The following is an 18,046-nucleotide window of genomic DNA, read 5'->3' on the forward strand; positions in this document are numbered from 1 at the left end:
GTTAATCTTTTTGTGCTAGTCGCCCTACGTAGAAAAGGGTATGCCCAGACGTGGGTCATGTGCTCACTAGGCCATTGGATTCAAGCTAGCCTGGCTGGTGAGGATGATACCCCACACCAGTCCTGGGATGCTTGTTTCCAGTCCAAGGAGGACCTGGACTGGCAGTTTGGACTGTTCCCAAGGGGAGCAGGATCAAGACTGATTTTCATATGGCTGGGGCCAAGCTGGAATAGCATAGTGAGGAAAAGATAATGGACTTGGGCCCAGATCTCTGTACTGGGGGTGAATGTTTGACAATGTTCAGCATTCAGTGCATCATCCTTTTGTGTTGTTAAAGTCACCCCTCAGCACCAACATGCACACTGCCATAGCAGGCTGTGTGTCATGGTGCAGAGAATAATGAAGACACAACATGACGCTCCTCCTGTATGCCATGCCTACAGACACTGCATGCAGTATAGTTAAGTCAGCCCTACAGCAGGACTAAACTAAGGAAGGGTGCACCATACTACATGTGTTGACATATCTACCAGAGTAGATATGCCCCTGTGATATCCAAGCCGATTCTTGGATACTACCAGTGAACAGAAAAGCCATTTTAAGACCATAAACTGGACACTGGTGTTAACGAGCTACCCCGCTGCATGACTGCTTCACTGAACCTAGAGATATTTATTATCAAACCATTTGTATAAATAAGCCCACACGGATCCCAGTGATAGATTTATTGATAAAGGCACCGGGAGGGCACCTCAGAAGAGCGCCTGAAAACCGAATACTACTACTACTACATTGGATGACTGGTGTAGACCAGCCGGTCACCACAGACAGGTTTCTGACCCCCTGCAGGTGAAAGCCTGCACTCTGAGGGGAGAAACAATGCCTGCTCTGGACAGAGGTGTTGCCACCTTCTTCAAGCAGGGTGGGATCAGTATTATAAAGTCCGGAGGCTTCAACGGCCTCTGCCGCCTTTGATATGCGATCCAAGGCATCCCCAGACAGTGGAAACACAACCCCTGCCCGGGCCCACTTGGCACCAGAACAGATGGGAAAATTAGCTAGTTTGGAGGCATACCCCTCTCTCAGGCAAGTACCCCCCTAAAGTGGGCTATCTGATGTGGATACAACTTAGAATGCCACTATCTTGCTTTTAGTGGAATTAGGCTCTCTGGGTCAGGGTTATGCCCACATCCCACAGGAAGTGATCATATACAGGGTGTAGATAACCTATAGGCAAGTAGCTTATTGGCTACATGTCCCTCTAATGTATTTAGGGGATACACCGGACACCACAAACTCAGATTCGATGGATCAACACACAGAGACCCACAAGAAAAAGCGAGAACTGAAAACTGTTGTGGACTTTTGGCACCAACCCCTGCCTGCAGCACTAAGTCGCTACTTTCGCAACCCGGCGACTCGTCCTGCAGCTGACCAGTGTCTAGGAACTCTGGGAGACTGCCGCCTTCACAAATCGCCAAGCCACCCTTGGAGTAGAGGTGCTATTCTCCTGCATTCCGCAGACACGGAAACGCAAGGTCCAGTTTACAGTGTTGCCGCTCCTTGGTCAGCCCGATGCAGCACCCCACCAGGAAGAGGACCCTGTGCTGCTGAAGATCAGATTCCTCCCCACCTCGAGTGAGAGGACACCAGGACAAACCGGAGCCACACAGTACCAATAGACTCCTTTCAACAAGCAGAGACCGTAGAGTCTATCCAGCACCACAAGACAAAGCAGCTATCAAGGGACATCAGCACCGCACAGACCCATTAAGAGAGTGGCCTAGCTGTCCTGATTTTGCACCCAAGACCAAGGCGCACAGAGCCCAGCCGACCTTTCCGCTCTGCCCCAGAGCCCCCTCTGGCCGGGTACGCACCAACTGACTGTCCTCCCTACGTCCCCCACACTCTTCTGACCAGAGCCCCCCTGTTGATGGCTCCCAGACTTGTTCCCAAGTACCATTCTTCAGCATATCTTTAGGTGCCGCCCTCCTTTCTACTGGCGTAGCACACACAGCTAACCAACACAAACACTTTAAAATAATGGACAGTGTCTAGCCTGGAGAATATGGAGACTAGAGAAATGGTTACCTGAGACTGTTGGTTGCCATATATTGATCAAAAAAGAGCAAGTTTTAGGACCAGTGCTATAAGCTGAAATACCTAGTCATTCTTTAACCACTCCGCCCATGTACTTGTTGTATTAAAGTATACCGGGGCACTTGTGGACTTCAGCCAACTGACCACACACGGTGACTGGAGAAATGCTCTCATCATGGAGAATTTGACTGATTTGAATTATGCAGGGTCTGATGGCTTAGTGGACAAATGCGTCCACTGTAGGTGCCCGGGTTAGACTTGATGGTCACAGGTACAAACAGCGGTTCCACTAATCCTTTTATCCTTTCGAGGGTGATAAAATGAGAACCATGGAGTTGGGTAACCAACATCTGTCATTTAGCTCCGAGATACCCTTCTGGGTGAGCATGCTCTTTACAAATACACATAATGTTATGACTGCAAGCAGTTCATTGGAACACAACATAATGCTCTGGAATTTAAAGGAACATCTTTCAAACAAGCTTTTGTTGGGTATTCGTTGCTTTGGCATTGAACTGTACAACATGCCATAGTGTCAGTTTTGTAAGGCTCACTGAACAATATTATTCCCATATAGTTGGCCACCTCAAGTTGTTCAACTAAAGGCAAGCCAAGGTGCCCAAAAAAAAAAAAAGAAAAAAGAGTCTGTATTGAAACCCTAGGAAATGATCCATAAGGTGGTATAGCAACCTTACAGTGCCTTGATCAACCATTCCCCAGACACCCTTCAAGAATTATGGGCCAGATGGGAAGCAAACATTGGAGAAATGGACACATTGGGAAGAGGCACTCATGCACCCAAATGAAGTTAGCCATCGAGTTACAATTAAGGTTACTACAGTTGAAAATACTACACTGGATCTAGTACAACCGTAGTCAGTTGTATAGAATGGGGAGGACATCCAACCCCAAATGCCTGAGGTGTATTTCCAATGAGGGAACATTAATACATGCCATATGGGGATGCCCCAAAATTGAAGGGTACTGGAATGACGTGATGCAGGAGCTGGAAGCAGTTATGGGCCTGGGGTTACTTGGAAGAGCCCCAACACATACTTTTGGGAATCCTAAATGACAGACATTTCATGTCGTCCACTGGCATTATACATGTTGGGGTTCATAGTAGCCAAGCGAAAAATGGAGACAAACAAGCACGGACAGTGGAGGGAGGGAATGTATGGAGTCAGAAAGGGTGGAGTTTTAAAGTTGGGGGTGCCACATGAAGTTTGAAAAGGTGTGGGGAAAGAGGAGAACCTATCACAGGCTTGATGTTCTACGAGGTGAGAAGGGAAACAAAGGAACTCTGGACTGATGCTGCACTCCCAATCACAGGGAGACAGGTGGGAAGAAGCCTACTAAATGTATTAGGGTTGAGTAGACCTAACGCCAAGGGGGGAGAGTTCAAGAGGAAGTGTGTGGAAAGTGGCTATTGTACAAATAAGCAGATTAATACCCCGGTGTACTGTATGCTTGTTATTGTGACTTTAAAATCAATAATACTTTTCATTTTTAAATATAAGTGTCGGTTTTGATTGGAAAAATCTTATATGTCCATGCTGAATTTTGGGCCCTTTCCGGTCATAAGACATACCCACACAGATGAGGTAACATTTTTGTATGGAGATTTGGGGGAAAATGCTGGATGGTAGGAAATTTGTGGATCCCTACAGACTACTGAACTTTCCCTCACAAAAATGTGAGGAAAAGGAGTGTTTTTAGCCAAAGTTTGAGGTTTACAGGATATTGTGGGTAAGAAAACCGTATGAGAGCTGTGCAAGTTACATCACCCTGGAATCCCTAGAGTGTCTAGTTTTCAGAAATGGGCAAAGTTGGCAAGTGTCCCAGAGTGCAGGCTGAGCGAGGGCCAAAATTCTGCAGCCATCAACATTCCCAAAAAAAAACAGCTGTTTTTTGGGTGGACAAATTGGATCTGTCAATGTTGCATTTTGGGCCTTTTCCTGTTGTGGGGGCAAGGCCCACTCACACATGTGGGTAGTATTTCTACCAGGTGATGCGGATACATGGGGCACTGGGCGTTAGGAAATTTGTTGATCGCTGCATATTCAAGAACTTTCCCCCCATAGAAAATGCAACATAAATGTGTATCTTTACAAAAACTGAGATTTGAAAGGGCTTCTGGATAAAAAAACCCTGGTTAGAACCACATACGTCACAACACCATGGAGACTCCGGCATGACTAGCTCTCAGAAATATCTGGGTAGGTAAGTACCATATGATTTGTTCTGTACTCTGTACACAATGAAAACTAACTTTAAGGTGAACCTCTGTTGTTGGCTCTGTGAGAACGTACACACCCTATATAAATCGTCACGACCAGAAGGGTCTCTAGGGCTTCTAACAGTAGATTGCTTTTTTAAACCGGCTATGCTGAGAAAAATTTACAGATGAAAACATGGTCAGAAATAGATTTTTTATTCCAATTCAATTTCAATATTATTTAATTTCAACAGTGAGTTTCTTTGGAAACATCTTGAGGAACCTTTAAAAGTTTAGCCCTAGCCGAATCTAGTATTTTGTAGAGAAATGTAGAGCTTTCTGTCATCACCCACAGGTTTTCACTGGTTTCCACCACAAACTGGAAGTAGAGTGGAAGAACAAACATTAGGTAAAACATGCTCTTAGAAAAAAACACAATGTTGCAGAAAGAATATTTTTTTAGATCCAGCTCTGATTGTTCCTAAAAGCTGGAAAGATGGTGATTTTAGTACAGATGATCTTTAATTGATGCTTTTTTTTTTTTTTTAGGGAGAGAGGGGCGAACACTCTTGCAGAGCAGTTTATTACCAATATTTCACAAAAACCCCAGCATCTAGGTATATTGTGGCTATTTTCTCAGGGAATCTACAACAAACACTGGGTACTTTTACAATCCTTTTGATGTTGGGAAAAAGGATTCATATTTTGTGTGGGTACCTTATGTGGGAAAACATTTATGGAGGGGTAAGTGCGAAGTACCTAAAAGCGCTCAGCACTGGGGTGAAAAAGCCTTAGCAATTGAGGGGTTATACCACTGCTTTAGTAAATATTCATGGAATACACAGTAAAAAGGAAGGGGACTCTATAACATTTAATTTACTAACTGATAACCGCTCAAAATTGAAGAGTTATCCCCAGACTAATGTTAGTACTGCAATGCCATACTAGTGGAAGACTGTACACTTTGGCGCTACTACCATATAAAGCAAAGCAGAAGTCTCTGATGAAATATGGTGGGTTAGCGCACAAACAAGTCATACCCCCCTTCCATCCATAGGGATTTACTAGATTCCTGAGAAGAAAATATTTCAATCATGCACATCAAACGCACTGTTGGCAACCTATGATTGTGTAAGTTATGGCTTTGGTTAAACAATTAGTGCTGCTAACCATACCAGGCATTTGAACAGTGGAGTGCAAATTGCGAGCAGCAGCATCAGTCGGTGGTAAGGAGGTGCTTCCAGCTACAGAATGCAGAACCAGGATTAAGGCATTTACCAGTGCAGGATGAGCAGATGCTAGCCTGGTGAAAAGGGAAAACAAAGGAAATCAAACACCGACCTTTAAGATATGAATATACAGCCCAAACCCTAAAGAAAAAAAAGTAACTCCTCTACGGCAACAATCTTTCTGGCAGATACTCAACCTGCAGATTCCTCTTCCCATGAATCTCCCCCACGTGCCAGACTGGATCCAGAAATCTTTCAACAGCTGCCTGACCCCCGAAATTGCTCAAAGCTGGTTTCACCACCTCCTCGGAAGTCACGTCAAGGGTATATGGTGACCTCTGCCGCTTTAAGGTCAGTTCCTGTCTCCCCCCCCCCCCACCTCCAGTGCACTTCGAGACAGAGAGGAGCCCGGATAACTTAAAGTACATAAAAATCAACTTCAATGCCATGTTACCAGTCCAGTAAGCAGTCTTCACAATAGGGAGTCAGACGAGTCAGTAGGAAAATTGCAGATATTCACCAGAACCAGTAATTCATGAATTGATGGAGCATCTGGCTTTTATGCAGTAGAACTTCCACTGTTTTAAGAGTACAGGGCTTATAGAAGTATAGAGTCAATAGTTTGTTTGGCAAGGCGATATGAATTGGTATATCGTAGACATGGAAGGGAGACGGGAAGGAAAGATTGGGGAGGAGTTACCGGGTGGTCAAACTTTAACTTTTGGGATGGGGTGAGAGTTCCTTTGTTAAGAAGAAGTAGCTGTTAGAGTAGCTGTTGTGCTGCTGGGGGAAGTGGTCCAATGTTTGCCAAAGTCTCAGATATTCTGTGGTTCCCTGAGAGATTACCTTGTGAGGTATTGTCTATCTAATAGGGCACCGTCAGGTTTGTTAAGAGCTAAAGAAGATGGAGAAACCCATGGCCCCAAGACTACAGTAGGGAAGTCTAGTTCATTTTAGTATCGAAGATATCGGCAAGTTGGTTCACATTTTTTTTCCCACCCACTAAGGATTAACTAATTCACACCTAAAGAACATGTGTTCAGAGTATCCTTGAGAATTATTACAGTTCCAGCATTTGTTTGCGTCTATCAACTTTAGCTTGGAAAGTCTGACCAGAGACCAGTGTAACAAATGCATTGAGAAAAGTTTAGTCTGGGTGAGGGAAGGAATGATTTTGTTACTTAAGGCTATGGTGCATTCACTGATACCCGTCTCATCCGGTAATGGTTTCCTACCTAACTTTTTGAATGGTTTTGCCCATTTGGTTAGAATAGGTGGGAGTTATTTTGCTATATGAATGTTGCCTATTTGGTAAATTTTAGGCAGTGTACAAATATCTTTATTCGATTGTAGGCATTACAATCATAAAAGCACAATACATCAACAAACAGTTAAAAAGCATTCCGGATATTTCATTTATAAGACGTAAGTTTCTATAGACAATGTAAAAGACAGAAGCAACGGGCAGCATAAACATTTTTAAAAATATATAAATAATTTCTGTACAATAAAAAGATTAAAACTGTCTGAAGGCATTAACAGCATAATTATCCCTCCATGCTTTTCCTGAAGGTAATTGCTAGTTTCAGGAAATTACAAACAAATAAAGTGCAATCGCATTTCAATAATTGAAGGTAATAAAGTGCTGGTTTTATCTGTGCAAAATTAAGTTTTTTAAGGCACGGCTTTAGGTATAGCCTCCGGGGTGTTATGTAATAAGGACAAATGAATAAGAAGTGTGCCAGGTCTTGCGGAGACTTTCCGTCACAGCCGCAAGCTGGCAACACCTCACCCCGGTGGGCCCCGCTTGGTACCGCCAGTAGGAGCTGAAACAGATCAAAACGGAACCTTGTTAACAAGTAACGTTCATAGACCGTCATAGGCCATGATAGGTATGGTTCTATTTGTGGACAGGTTTTAAGTAGAACGTGTTTCCTAACACTGTCCTTCTGCAACTCAACCTCCTCCCTGGCAGTATACCTAGTTGTCATCATGGCATTTTTTACAAAAATGACATTGGATTTAGTAATAGAGTTTGGGGTTAAAAACAAATCAGGCCGGCCAATTGCAATCAGACAATCATTTATATACTTCAGCCACGGGACCTTAAACCTTCCATCCAATGTTAAGGCTTCTTTTAATATTTCATGAGTGAGGGGTATATCATTGTTAAGCCAGCAATTCAGCCAGCACAATACGGGGTTCACTGCTATTCTGTCACTTAGATAAGGTACACCCAGCTCCTCATGTACCGAAAAATTTCCAGTTCCCCTTGGCAGCCTCAATATTTTCTTCAAGAAGTTATTTTCTGTGACCTCCAGGTCCCTCATCTTGCTATAACCCCAGAGCTCACTTCCATAACAAGCGACGGCAACACTTTTTGCCTGATATAGTTTAAGTAAGGCGGTCGCCGGGCTATTGCCAATTTTTTTCGCAAAGCCAAGTATAGCCGCATTGACACGTGTTACCTCGCCCTTCTTTTTGCGGACAGCGGGGCCCCAGGACAGCTTATGATCAAGAAGGACCCCAAGGTATGAAAAAGTGTTAGTGGTAGGGATTTTTTCCCCATTTATACAAAAGGAATTGGATTTTCGAGAACCCTGGCCTGTTTTCAAAACATAGGACTTAGAATTGTTAATGCTTAGGCCTCGGGACTCCATAAAGTCAAAAAAGGATTTTAAAAGTTTCTGGAGACCATTAGCTGTCCTAGAAATAAGGACAGCATCATCTGCGTAAAGCAGCACAGTGTCTATAGAAACTTATGTCTTATAAATGAAATATCCGGAATGCTTTTTAACTGTTTGTTGATGTATTGTGCTTTTATGATTGTAATGCCTACAATCGAATAAAGATATTTGTACTTTTAGGCAGTGTGATCTGAGGAGTGCCATTGTTTAAGTTTGGGTATTTCGTCAGAGTCCTTGAGAGGGATTAATCTAGAGATCTTAGCTTTTATTGTTGGGAATTTGCAGAAGCCTAGGTCGGATAGAGAGTATTTATGTTGGAGATCCAAAAAAGAAAACGGTCTGGAAAGTCATACAAAGATTTTTAACTAGATAAAGCCCCTTTTTTGGCCAACTTGGACAGACTGATGAGAAGTTTTCCATATTGTTTTTGTTCCACAATATAGATGAGAATTGATTTGATGACAAGTGTTGCCATTTTTTCGCCTCTACCGATAGTGCTTTGACTGTGCCTAAGGGTATTTGTTTTGAGTAGGAAAGATATGGTATTAAGACTGAGGAAATCTGGAAAAGGAGCGTAAATGCTATACAATGTGCAGCCACCAGAGTTGATATAATGGGTCACCATGGAGTGAATGCACTCCATTGGGCTACAAAATATGCTGACTGGAAGGTAAACCAATTACGGTATTTGAAACATTATAGCTTAGTCTGAGATTGTATATGAAATCCTAGATTTTTTATTGTTCTATTGAAATTTCAAGGTAATTATATAAATTATGAAGATAAGGTACTCAACTGTCGAACAGGTAACATATTGGAATTGAATTTTATGATCAGCATGCTCATCATTTCTATGTGCAGATTTCTTACTGATGAATCGATCTCAAAGCGGTATCCAAGTAGGCAGAAAGCAAATCACAAGAGACACAAATAGATGATTTGTTGGTAAGGACTCGCATCATCGCCAAAACGAGGCAATAGCTGACCCAAGGGCCAAGAGTCAACAACCATAAAGAAATGTATATGGGGAAAAAAAGTGTAAGATGCCTAAGCAGTAATGCCCAATACCGCAGGCCCAACAGTCAGTAGACAATAACTGGTTGATGCCATCCAACCAATATACAAGAGAAAGGCTCCAAAAAGGAGGGTGGCATAAAGTCCCAAATATAAACCACCACTGAATTGTGAGAAGGCAATAGCAAAATAAACCATCCAAACACAATCACTACTTTCAGCCAGAAGAGAGTAGGACAGTGCCTTGATAAGTTAACAGAAGGCAGCAACCATCTGTCACACAACATCCCAAGTGTCTAAGAACAAAAGGATTCAAAACATAAATTTAATTAGGAGAAATGAAAGCAAGTGTATCAAATAGAAATCCTTTCTACAACATTGAAAAGGGTGCAAAATGCCAGAAATCCAATCATTCAGTAGATGCCGGATGAAAAAAAAATGAGCACATTATGTAGGCAGAGGCTGTCTAAGCTGTAAAGCCCAACCTAAAATTGGCAGCAGAATCAAAACAACTAGTTCCTAGATGAAGCACTAAAACAGGGGCATCCATTAGCCCACAGAAACAGTTAGGGTAGGGCGCACCATAACCAAAACCTCACAAAAGAGCAGAGACTGCAAAGTACAAAAATCTCAGGGGTAATGCAAACCCAAGGTAAAGAACCTGGGGAGAGATGCGGCCCTAAGAACACCATCCACGGGAGTGAAAATCAATCACAAAAGCAGCCAATCTGCAACAAGCTACTTGAGATTTTTCTTGCCTCGTGTTTTCACTTTATTATTGTTTGAAATGCTGCAAAAATACTTTACAAATTGCCTCCAAGTTAAGCCCAGCTGCTTTGCGCCATGCTAGCAGAGGATAACTACAGGTTAATTTTGGATTGCATTTGACTTCACCCTGACAGGAACAGTGTTTGCTGTTTGAGTAGGGTTTCCACGTCCCTCAACGAGTAACCTCATTTTCTACAACAAGTCACTCAGTTGAGCAGGAAGGCTTTTTATTGAAGTTCACTCACTGGAAAAGCCAAATATGGAAGAGTACAAAAGCACACAATGCAGCATCAACATGAAAAATATTAGCTTCAAAGGCTAAAAAGTATGCACATTCCTGCATTTCAGTAGAGAAAAAAAGAAATAGAATGCCTGCTAGGCTAAAGTGCATTAGGTCAAAAAGAGGACACTGTTCTTTAAGGGCTCAGCAGCTTCACTTTCTCAGCATGCACAGTATGGCAGTTTGACATTCAAAAAGAACTGAGGCTGTGAGGCAAAGTTGAATTTCCCAGTTATTAAAAGAAAAGTATTGGTATTTGGGAAAGATGGTGGATTGTCCATGACTTCAGTGACAAGTCCTATAATCGGAATTACAAGTAAAGATACTTCTGCATCGTAGGATCCTCACTGGTAGTCATCAGGGTAGAATAGAGTAGCAAGGACTTTCCTCTTAGTTCACAAGGAATATGCTACTTACCAGTATGCATCTTTTCTTGGCATGTAGGGCTGCTGACATTCATATCTGTGCATAGATCGCCGCCTAGTGTTGGGTTTGGATGATTGCACCTTGTTATCCTGGAAGAGTCTTCGAAGTATCACGAGATAGGGGACTCCTCCCCTGGACTACAGTGCGCATGGGCATCTTCTCCATCCTCAGATTGTTTTTCGCCATTGTGGCAGAGATGGAGATAGTAAAGTAAGAGATGGCCATGCAAAAGATAATGCTGCAGCTGCAACAGGCACCAGCGAGGAGGGTGGGCGATATGAATGTCAGCAGCCCTACATGCCAAGAACAGATGCATACTGGTAAGTAGCATATTCCGTTCGAGGCATGTGGGCTGCTGAATTCATATCTGTGCATAGACTGTATAGCAGTACGTCCTCTAGCGGTGGTTACCTGTGTCAGCTGCAGCAGTTTGAAAGAAAGTTTTGAGGACAGCCTGGCCTACAGCAGCTTGCTGCTTTGTTTGCACGTCTACACAGTGTTTTGTGAAAGTGTGTATGGTAGTCCATGTGGCTGCTCTACATATGTCTTCAAGAGGAATATTTCCTAGGAAAGCCATGGATGCCCCCATTTTGCACGTAGTGTGCGCTCTTGGGGGGACAGTTAAAGTGCATTTAGCCTTTTGATAACATATTTGAATGCATTTAAATATCCATCTGGCTATTCCTGACTTTGATACGGGATTCCTCTTATATTGTGGTGAAAAAGCAACAAATAATTGCTTTGTTTTTCTAAATGATTTTGTTCTGTCCACATAATAAAGCAGAGCTCTCCTTACATCCAATGTGTGTAGGGCTCTTTCAGCCACTGACTGTGGATTTTGGAAGAACACTGGCAGTTCTATTGATTAATATGGAAAGGGGATATGACCTTTGGCATGAACTTAGGGTTTGTTCTAAGAGCTACCTTGTTAGCAAGTATTTGCATGAAGGGTTCTTGAATTGTTAGTGCTTGTAGCTCGCTAACCCGCCTGAGTGAGGTAATGGCAATCAAGAATGCCACCTTCCATGTTAGAAATTGCAATTCGCATGAGTATAGAGGTTCGAAAGGAGGTCCCACAAGTCTGGTAAGTACTATCGAATAGTTTTCTTACCTGTCGGTGTAGTTTTGCAGCTTGAAGATCTTTCTGGAGTCACTATGCTGTGCATTATTCCGCGGTCTTGTGGTTGGGTCCGGATTCGTAGTCTTTTCTTTGTTTTTTTTTTTCCCGTAGCCCAGGTGGGCGTCGGCGTCACACCTCCTTGGGTGCATTTCCGGTGATGTCGGCATGCTTCCTGCGGAAGCTCCCACTCTTGGGCGCCATCTTCTGGTTCTTTTTTTCCGTGTTTCTTTCGTTTCCGAAGTAATGGCAATGTATTATTTAGGTGATATTTTACCGCTTTGTACTCCTAAAGTCCTTTTTTTTTTTTAACCACCTCTTCTCTCTCCAGCCTCATCTTTCTGGCGGAGGTGGGTGGGTTTGCTAGTGAATCCAGAAAGATCTTCAAGCTGCAAAACTACACCGACAGGTAAGAAAACTATTCGTTTTGCAGCGTGAATCTTTCTGGATTCACTATGCTGTGCATAGATTTCGTAGCGGTTTCTCATCTCTGTGGCGGCTGGGTGGAAGATGAGCGTTGGTTATTGAATATGTGCTGGAGCACCTTTTGTCCGACTTGTGCTTCCTTGTTCATCTGTATATCCACACAGTAGTGCTTCGTGAACGTGTGCACCGAAGCCCATGTTGCCGCCAGGCATATGTCCTCTATGGGTGTGTTAGCCAGGAAGGCTATTGTAGCACCCTTTTTCCTAGTGGAGTGGGCACGTGTCCCCTCTGCTAGCTCTTGTCCTGCCCGTTTGTGGCAGAGTTGAATTGTCTGTGCGATCCACCGTGCAATAGTCTTTTTGGTTACTGCCTTTCCCATGAAACTGTTGGCGAATGACACGAAGAACTGTTTTGAATTCCTGTGTCCCTTCGTCCTTTCAATGTAGTGCATGACTGCCCTTCTGGCGTCCAGGGTGTGCAGAGCCCGCTCTGCGCTAGTTGTTGGTTTTTGGAATCTGTATAGACTGGTTCATGTGGAATTTGGATACCACCTTCGGCATGAAGTGTGGGTCAGTCCTCATCACAACCCTATGATTGTGTATTTGTATGTAGGGTTCTTGTAGCGTTAGCGCCTGAAGTTCGCTTACTCTTCGTAAGGATGTTATTGCAACCAGGAAAGCCGTTTTCATAGTTAGCATCTTTAGGGAGGCCTTGTGAAGTGATTCAAAGGGTTCCTTCATGAGTTCCGTTAGGACTATGTTTAAGTTCCATGCAGGTGGCGGCACCCGCTTGGGTGGTCCGATCCTTTTTGCTCCTTCTAGGAATCTTTTCACCACCTGTGATGTGAAGAAACTCCTGCACGTTTCTCCCCTTGTGTAGGCGACTATCGCTGCCAAGTGAACTCTTAACGAGGATGAGCTAAGGTTCTTTTCCAGCAAGTGTGTCAGGTACTTTAGCACTGTGGAGTCCTTCTTCATTTTATTGTGAAGTCTTTCTTTCCTGCACCACATTGTGAATCTTTTCCATTTCGCAACGTAGCACTTCCGAGTGCTGGGCCTTCGTGCCTCCCGAAGGACCCTCAGGGTGCTTTCTGGTAATCTCAAATGTGCAAACTCTATGTCCTCAGGAGCCACGCTACTAGGCTCAGGCTCTCTGGCTCTGGGTGTAGCACCTCTCCGTTCTGCATGGAGAGTAGGTCTTTCCTCCTGCCGAATCTGTGGGGTGCACACGGTGTCATCTCCATGATCTGCGAGTACCATGTCTGCCTGGCCCACTGTGGCGCGACCAGTATCAGGGTCATGTTGCTCGCTCTGCACTTGCTCAGCACTCTGTGCATCAGTGGTATCGGGGGAAAGGCATAAGCAAATGTCCCAGACGAATCTATCCATAGGGCATTCCCCAGTGACCCTTCCTCGGGCTGTCTGGATGCGAAGTTTTGGCATTTTGCATTCCGGCGTGTGGCAAACAGGTCCACTGATGGTGTTCCCCATCTGTCGAACAGCCACCTTGTCTCCTGAGCATTGAGCTCCCACTCGTGGGATGCCGATGTCTGTCTGCTGAGCCAATCTGCCTGTATGTTGTCCTTCCCTGGTAGGTGTATGGCTAGCAGGTCTATTTTGAGAGGGATGGCCCATCTCCATATCTCCTGCGCCAGCGTTGAGAGCGGGGCTGACTGTGTGCCCCCCTGCTTGTTGATGTAGAACATCGCGATGGTGTTGTCTGTCTGTAGCAGCACCTTGTGTTTGTACAGTCTTGTTTGGAAGGCTTTCAGTGCAAGGAAGATTGTCTTCAATTCTAGGTAATTGATGTGCCTTGTCGCATCTGTTGGCGTCCACAGACCCCTCACCTTGAGCTCCTCCATGTGAGCGCCCCATCCCTTCAGGGATGCGTCTGTGGTGATGGTCACTGTTGGCGTTGGGGGTGTTAGAGGATTTCCCCTTGTTATGTTCTCCATGGTCCACCATGTCATCTCCTTCTGCACTGCGTGCGTCACAACCACTAGATCCTCCCAACTGCCTGTAGCTTGTGACCATTGCTCCTGTAGCCATTCTTGAATGGGTCTCATGTGGAGACGAACATTGGGTACCAGGTGGATGCATGATGCCATCATCCCCATGATCTTGCTCGCAGTCCTCACTGTCCGAGCTTGTCCCTTCCGGTAGAGGCGAGTTTCCTTCACCAGCGCCCTCGCCCTCTTCTCGCTGGGGAACACCTTGCCCTGTAAGGTGTTGATCTGTGCTCCCAGGAAGATCTTCACTTGTTCCGGCTCCATTGATGATTTCTTCCAATGGATGGAGAACCCCAGGCTTATGAGCGTGCTCGTCACTGTATGTGCGTGCTGCTTGCATTTCTGGTATGAATTTGCTTTCACCAGCCAGTCGTCCAGGTAAGGGTATACATGTATTCCTTGCAGTCGTAGGTGCGCTGCGACTGCTGCAAGGCACTTTGTGAAGACCCTTGGTGCTGATTTTAGCCCGAAGGCTAGTGTCTTGAACTGGTAGTGGCTTTCTCCGATGGTGAACCTGAGCATATGCTTGTGCTTTCTGTTCATTGGGAAGTGCAGGTAGGCGTCTTTGAGGTCTATTGTGACCATGAAGACCCCGATCTGCAATTGCGGGAGCACCTCTTGCAGGGAGGTCATTTTGAATTTTTGCGTTCTTATGAATTTGTTCAGGAACCTTAGGTCTAGAATGGGTCTCATTGTCTCGTCTACCTTTGGCACCAGGAAGTACGTTGAGTATATTCCTGTGTTTCTTTCCTTGGAAGGGTACGCGTTCTATGGCCTGCTTCCGCAGGAGTTCCCTTGCCTCTTCCTGAAGACACTCTAGCTGTTTGCTTGCTAGTTGTTTTCTCTTTGGTTTTCTGCTTATTGGCCTCCCCTCCAATTCTATGCAGTAACCGAATTGGATGATGTTGAGGATCCATTTGTCTGATGTGATTTTTCTCCATTCCTGGAGGTAAAATCTTAACCTTCCTCCCACTGGTGTTATGTGGTCGTAGATGTCTAGCTTGTCTTGATCCCTCTGTACGTGTTGCCCCCTGGGATCTTTTCTGTGGGTGGGCACACTGAGTTTTTAGAAGTCACTTAGAGGCGGGCTGCTGTCCCCCTCTTCTATTCTGGCCACGTCCATTTCCTCTCCCTCGAAAGGACTGGCCTCTTTGTTGGTATTGCCAGGACTGCTTCTGCTGACCCTGCGAGTCTGTCTGGTGCGTTTGTTGGAAAGCCTGGTGAGATGTACCTGGCTGGTTTCCACCTCTCCCGCCAGGCCTCCGTGACGGGGTGCCCCTTTTGTTGCCTCTGAACTGCAATGCTCCCATGGACCTTGCTGTTTCGTTATCCTTCTTCAGTTGGCTGAGCTTCTCATCAACTGTTGTTCCGAAAAGCGTGTCGCCGTTGAACGGTGTGTTCAGAATGCTGTGTTGCACCTCTAGTTTGAAACCCGAGATCCTGAGCCATGCGTGTCTTCTTTCAGTGACACCCATCATCATGAGCCTGCTGGAGGTGTCTGCTCCATCCAGGGCCGTCTTAAGGCAAGAATTTGCAGCGTTCTTCCCTTCTTCAACCAGTTTTTCTGCCTTCTGCCTGGCATCCTGGGGCAGGTCCTTCACCAACTGCCCCAGCTCCTCCATAATCTGGTACATGTGTCTGTTTATCAGGGCGTTGGAGTTAGCCATGCGCCAGTGGGTCGCGGCATTCCGTTCGATCCTTCTGCCCACCAGATCCATCCTTTTGCTCTCCTTATCTGGTGGTGGTCCAGAGGTAGTGGGTACGTTAGCCCTCTTCCTTGCTGTGGCCGTGATAATGGAGTCTGCGGAGACCATCCCCTGAATGTAGGGTGGGTCTTTTGAGGAATGTTTGTATTTTTTCTCTGTTCTGGGAGTTACTGCCTTGCATGTTGCGGGCTCCCTGAATGCTTCCCTCCCCTGGGCCAAGACGCTGTCGAGCACTGGCAGGTACTGGCTCTTTGTGTTGGGAGCAATGTCTCTAGAAGGAAGTCTGCTTTCTGCTTCTCTTCGTCGAGCTTGAGCTTGAATGCCGCTGCGGCAGACCTTATCACCGAGTTGTAGGCCCCGATGTCGTCCGGCGGCGAGGGCCTCGAGGGATACGTGTCGACCGCCTCCTCCGGGCTGTCGGTCTCGACATCCAGGTAATCCACCTCCTGTAGGTCAGAGGGGGCAGACTCTGCGTCCGTCCTGCTGTCCTCTTCCTCCCCATAGTTGTAATTCTCGTAGGGATTCTCGTACTCTTCCTGGTCGTCGACCACCTCGACGTCCGGGTCTTGTTCTTCGGTGACCTAGTCTTCCTCCTCGACCACCTCCACCACCGGTGGCTTGGTCTTGTGAGGGATCGTGAAAGCTTTCATCTTTGCGTAGAATTCTTTCTTCCGCTGCACGATGTTTTCCATTTCGGCTTCGAGGCGCCTTCTCTTTTTCTCCATCTCGGCCGCGTGTTCCGCGTCGGATGGTTCGGCCGCTCTTTTCGGCGGTTGGCGCGGCGCCGTGCCTTTCGGTGCCGAAGTTGGACGTCAACGTCGAACCGGATTTTGGGTCTCTGGTCGGCGTCGGTAGTTATGGGTCCTTGTCCCTCGGCGTCGATCGATCCTTTTTGGGGACGATTTTCGATGACTTCTGCTGTTCAACAGCTCTCGGCGCCGGGGACTCCTTCTCAGAGTATCCGCTGGGCCTGTGAGTACTCGCGGACGCCTGGTGCTTCGCGTCGGCGCTTTCGAGGCCTTGCCCTCGTTTTTCGAGACTCAAGAGTCTCTCAGGTTCTTGGGGGCCGGAGAGTCTCCTACCTTATCAGAAGTCTTCGTGTAATCGGTCTCTACGACCGTGTAGCTGTCGTCTTCGGCGGCCGCATTGTCCTCTTCCTCGGAAGACATCCCCAGATCGTAGAGGGACGGAGTCGGGGCCTTCCCCTGCAGGGTGGCGTGCGCTACCCTCTGTCTCTCTCTCACACGAAGGGTCTTTGGGGTGAAGGCGGAGCAGGCGTTGCAGTCCTCGCTTTCGTGATTCACCGGTAGACAAAGGTTGCATACCGGGTGCTGGTCCTTCTGCGCGTACTTGTGGTGGCAGTTACGGCAGAACTTGAACGGCGTGTTGTCCATCATCGAGCGCTCAGGCCTCCCTGGTCGCGTGCTCGTCGAGGATAGATGAATTCGCCTTTTCCTTTGCGGACTCCTCGTCGATGAAGTCCCCTGGAGTCTTCAGATGACTTTCCTTTGTGATTTCTGTATTTTCCTTTCTTCTTTCTCCAAAAATGTCTGGAGCCCAAACGGCAACGATCCAGACCCGACCGCGGAAAAAAGAATCTGAAGATGGCGCCCAAGAGTGGGAGCTTCCGCAGGAAGCATGCCGACGTCACCGGAAATGCACCCAAGGAGGTGTGACGCCGACGCCCACCTGGGCTACGAGAAAAAAAACACAAAAAAAAAAACAAAGAAAAGACTACCAATCCGGACCCAACCACAAGACCGCGGAATAATGCACAGCATAGTGAATCCAGAAAGATTCACGCTGCAAAAATTTAGGTTCCAGACTGGGGAAGGTGGGTGCCTTGGATGAATCACTCTTTTAAGACCTCCATAAAAGCCTTGATTGCTGGTACTCTAAACAGTGAAGGGTGTTGCCTGTTTTGAAGGTATGCTGCTATAGCAGCGAGGTGTAGTCTTATCGAAGAGTATGCTAGGTTGCATGTTTGAAGATGCAGTAGGTAACATATAAAGTTCTGTATGGAAGCATCTAATGGGTTGATTTGATTATTGTTGCAGTAAATAACAA

The 18,046-nt window shown here is 45.9% G+C and overlaps 1 protein-coding gene across 3 annotated transcripts in view; it reads right to left on the reverse strand.

Annotated features, from left to right (window-relative positions):
• The window catches only part of UBL7 (ubiquitin like 7), a 162,367-nt gene that overhangs the window by 43,845 nt on the left and 100,476 nt on the right, over positions 1–18,046 (reverse strand). For all 3 annotated transcript variants that reach the window (XM_078685072.1, XM_078685073.1, XM_078685074.1), the window contains one exon: positions 5,494–5,621. In XM_078685072.1, the coding sequence (XP_078541198.1) occupies positions 5,494–5,621 (128 nt within the window). The remainder of the gene's footprint in view (positions 1–5,493; positions 5,622–18,046) is intronic.

This window comes from Lissotriton helveticus, chromosome 3_2, assembly GCF_964261635.1.
Source record: "Lissotriton helveticus chromosome 3_2, aLisHel1.1, whole genome shotgun sequence".
Lineage (NCBI taxonomy): Eukaryota > Metazoa > Chordata > Amphibia > Caudata > Salamandridae > Lissotriton > Lissotriton helveticus.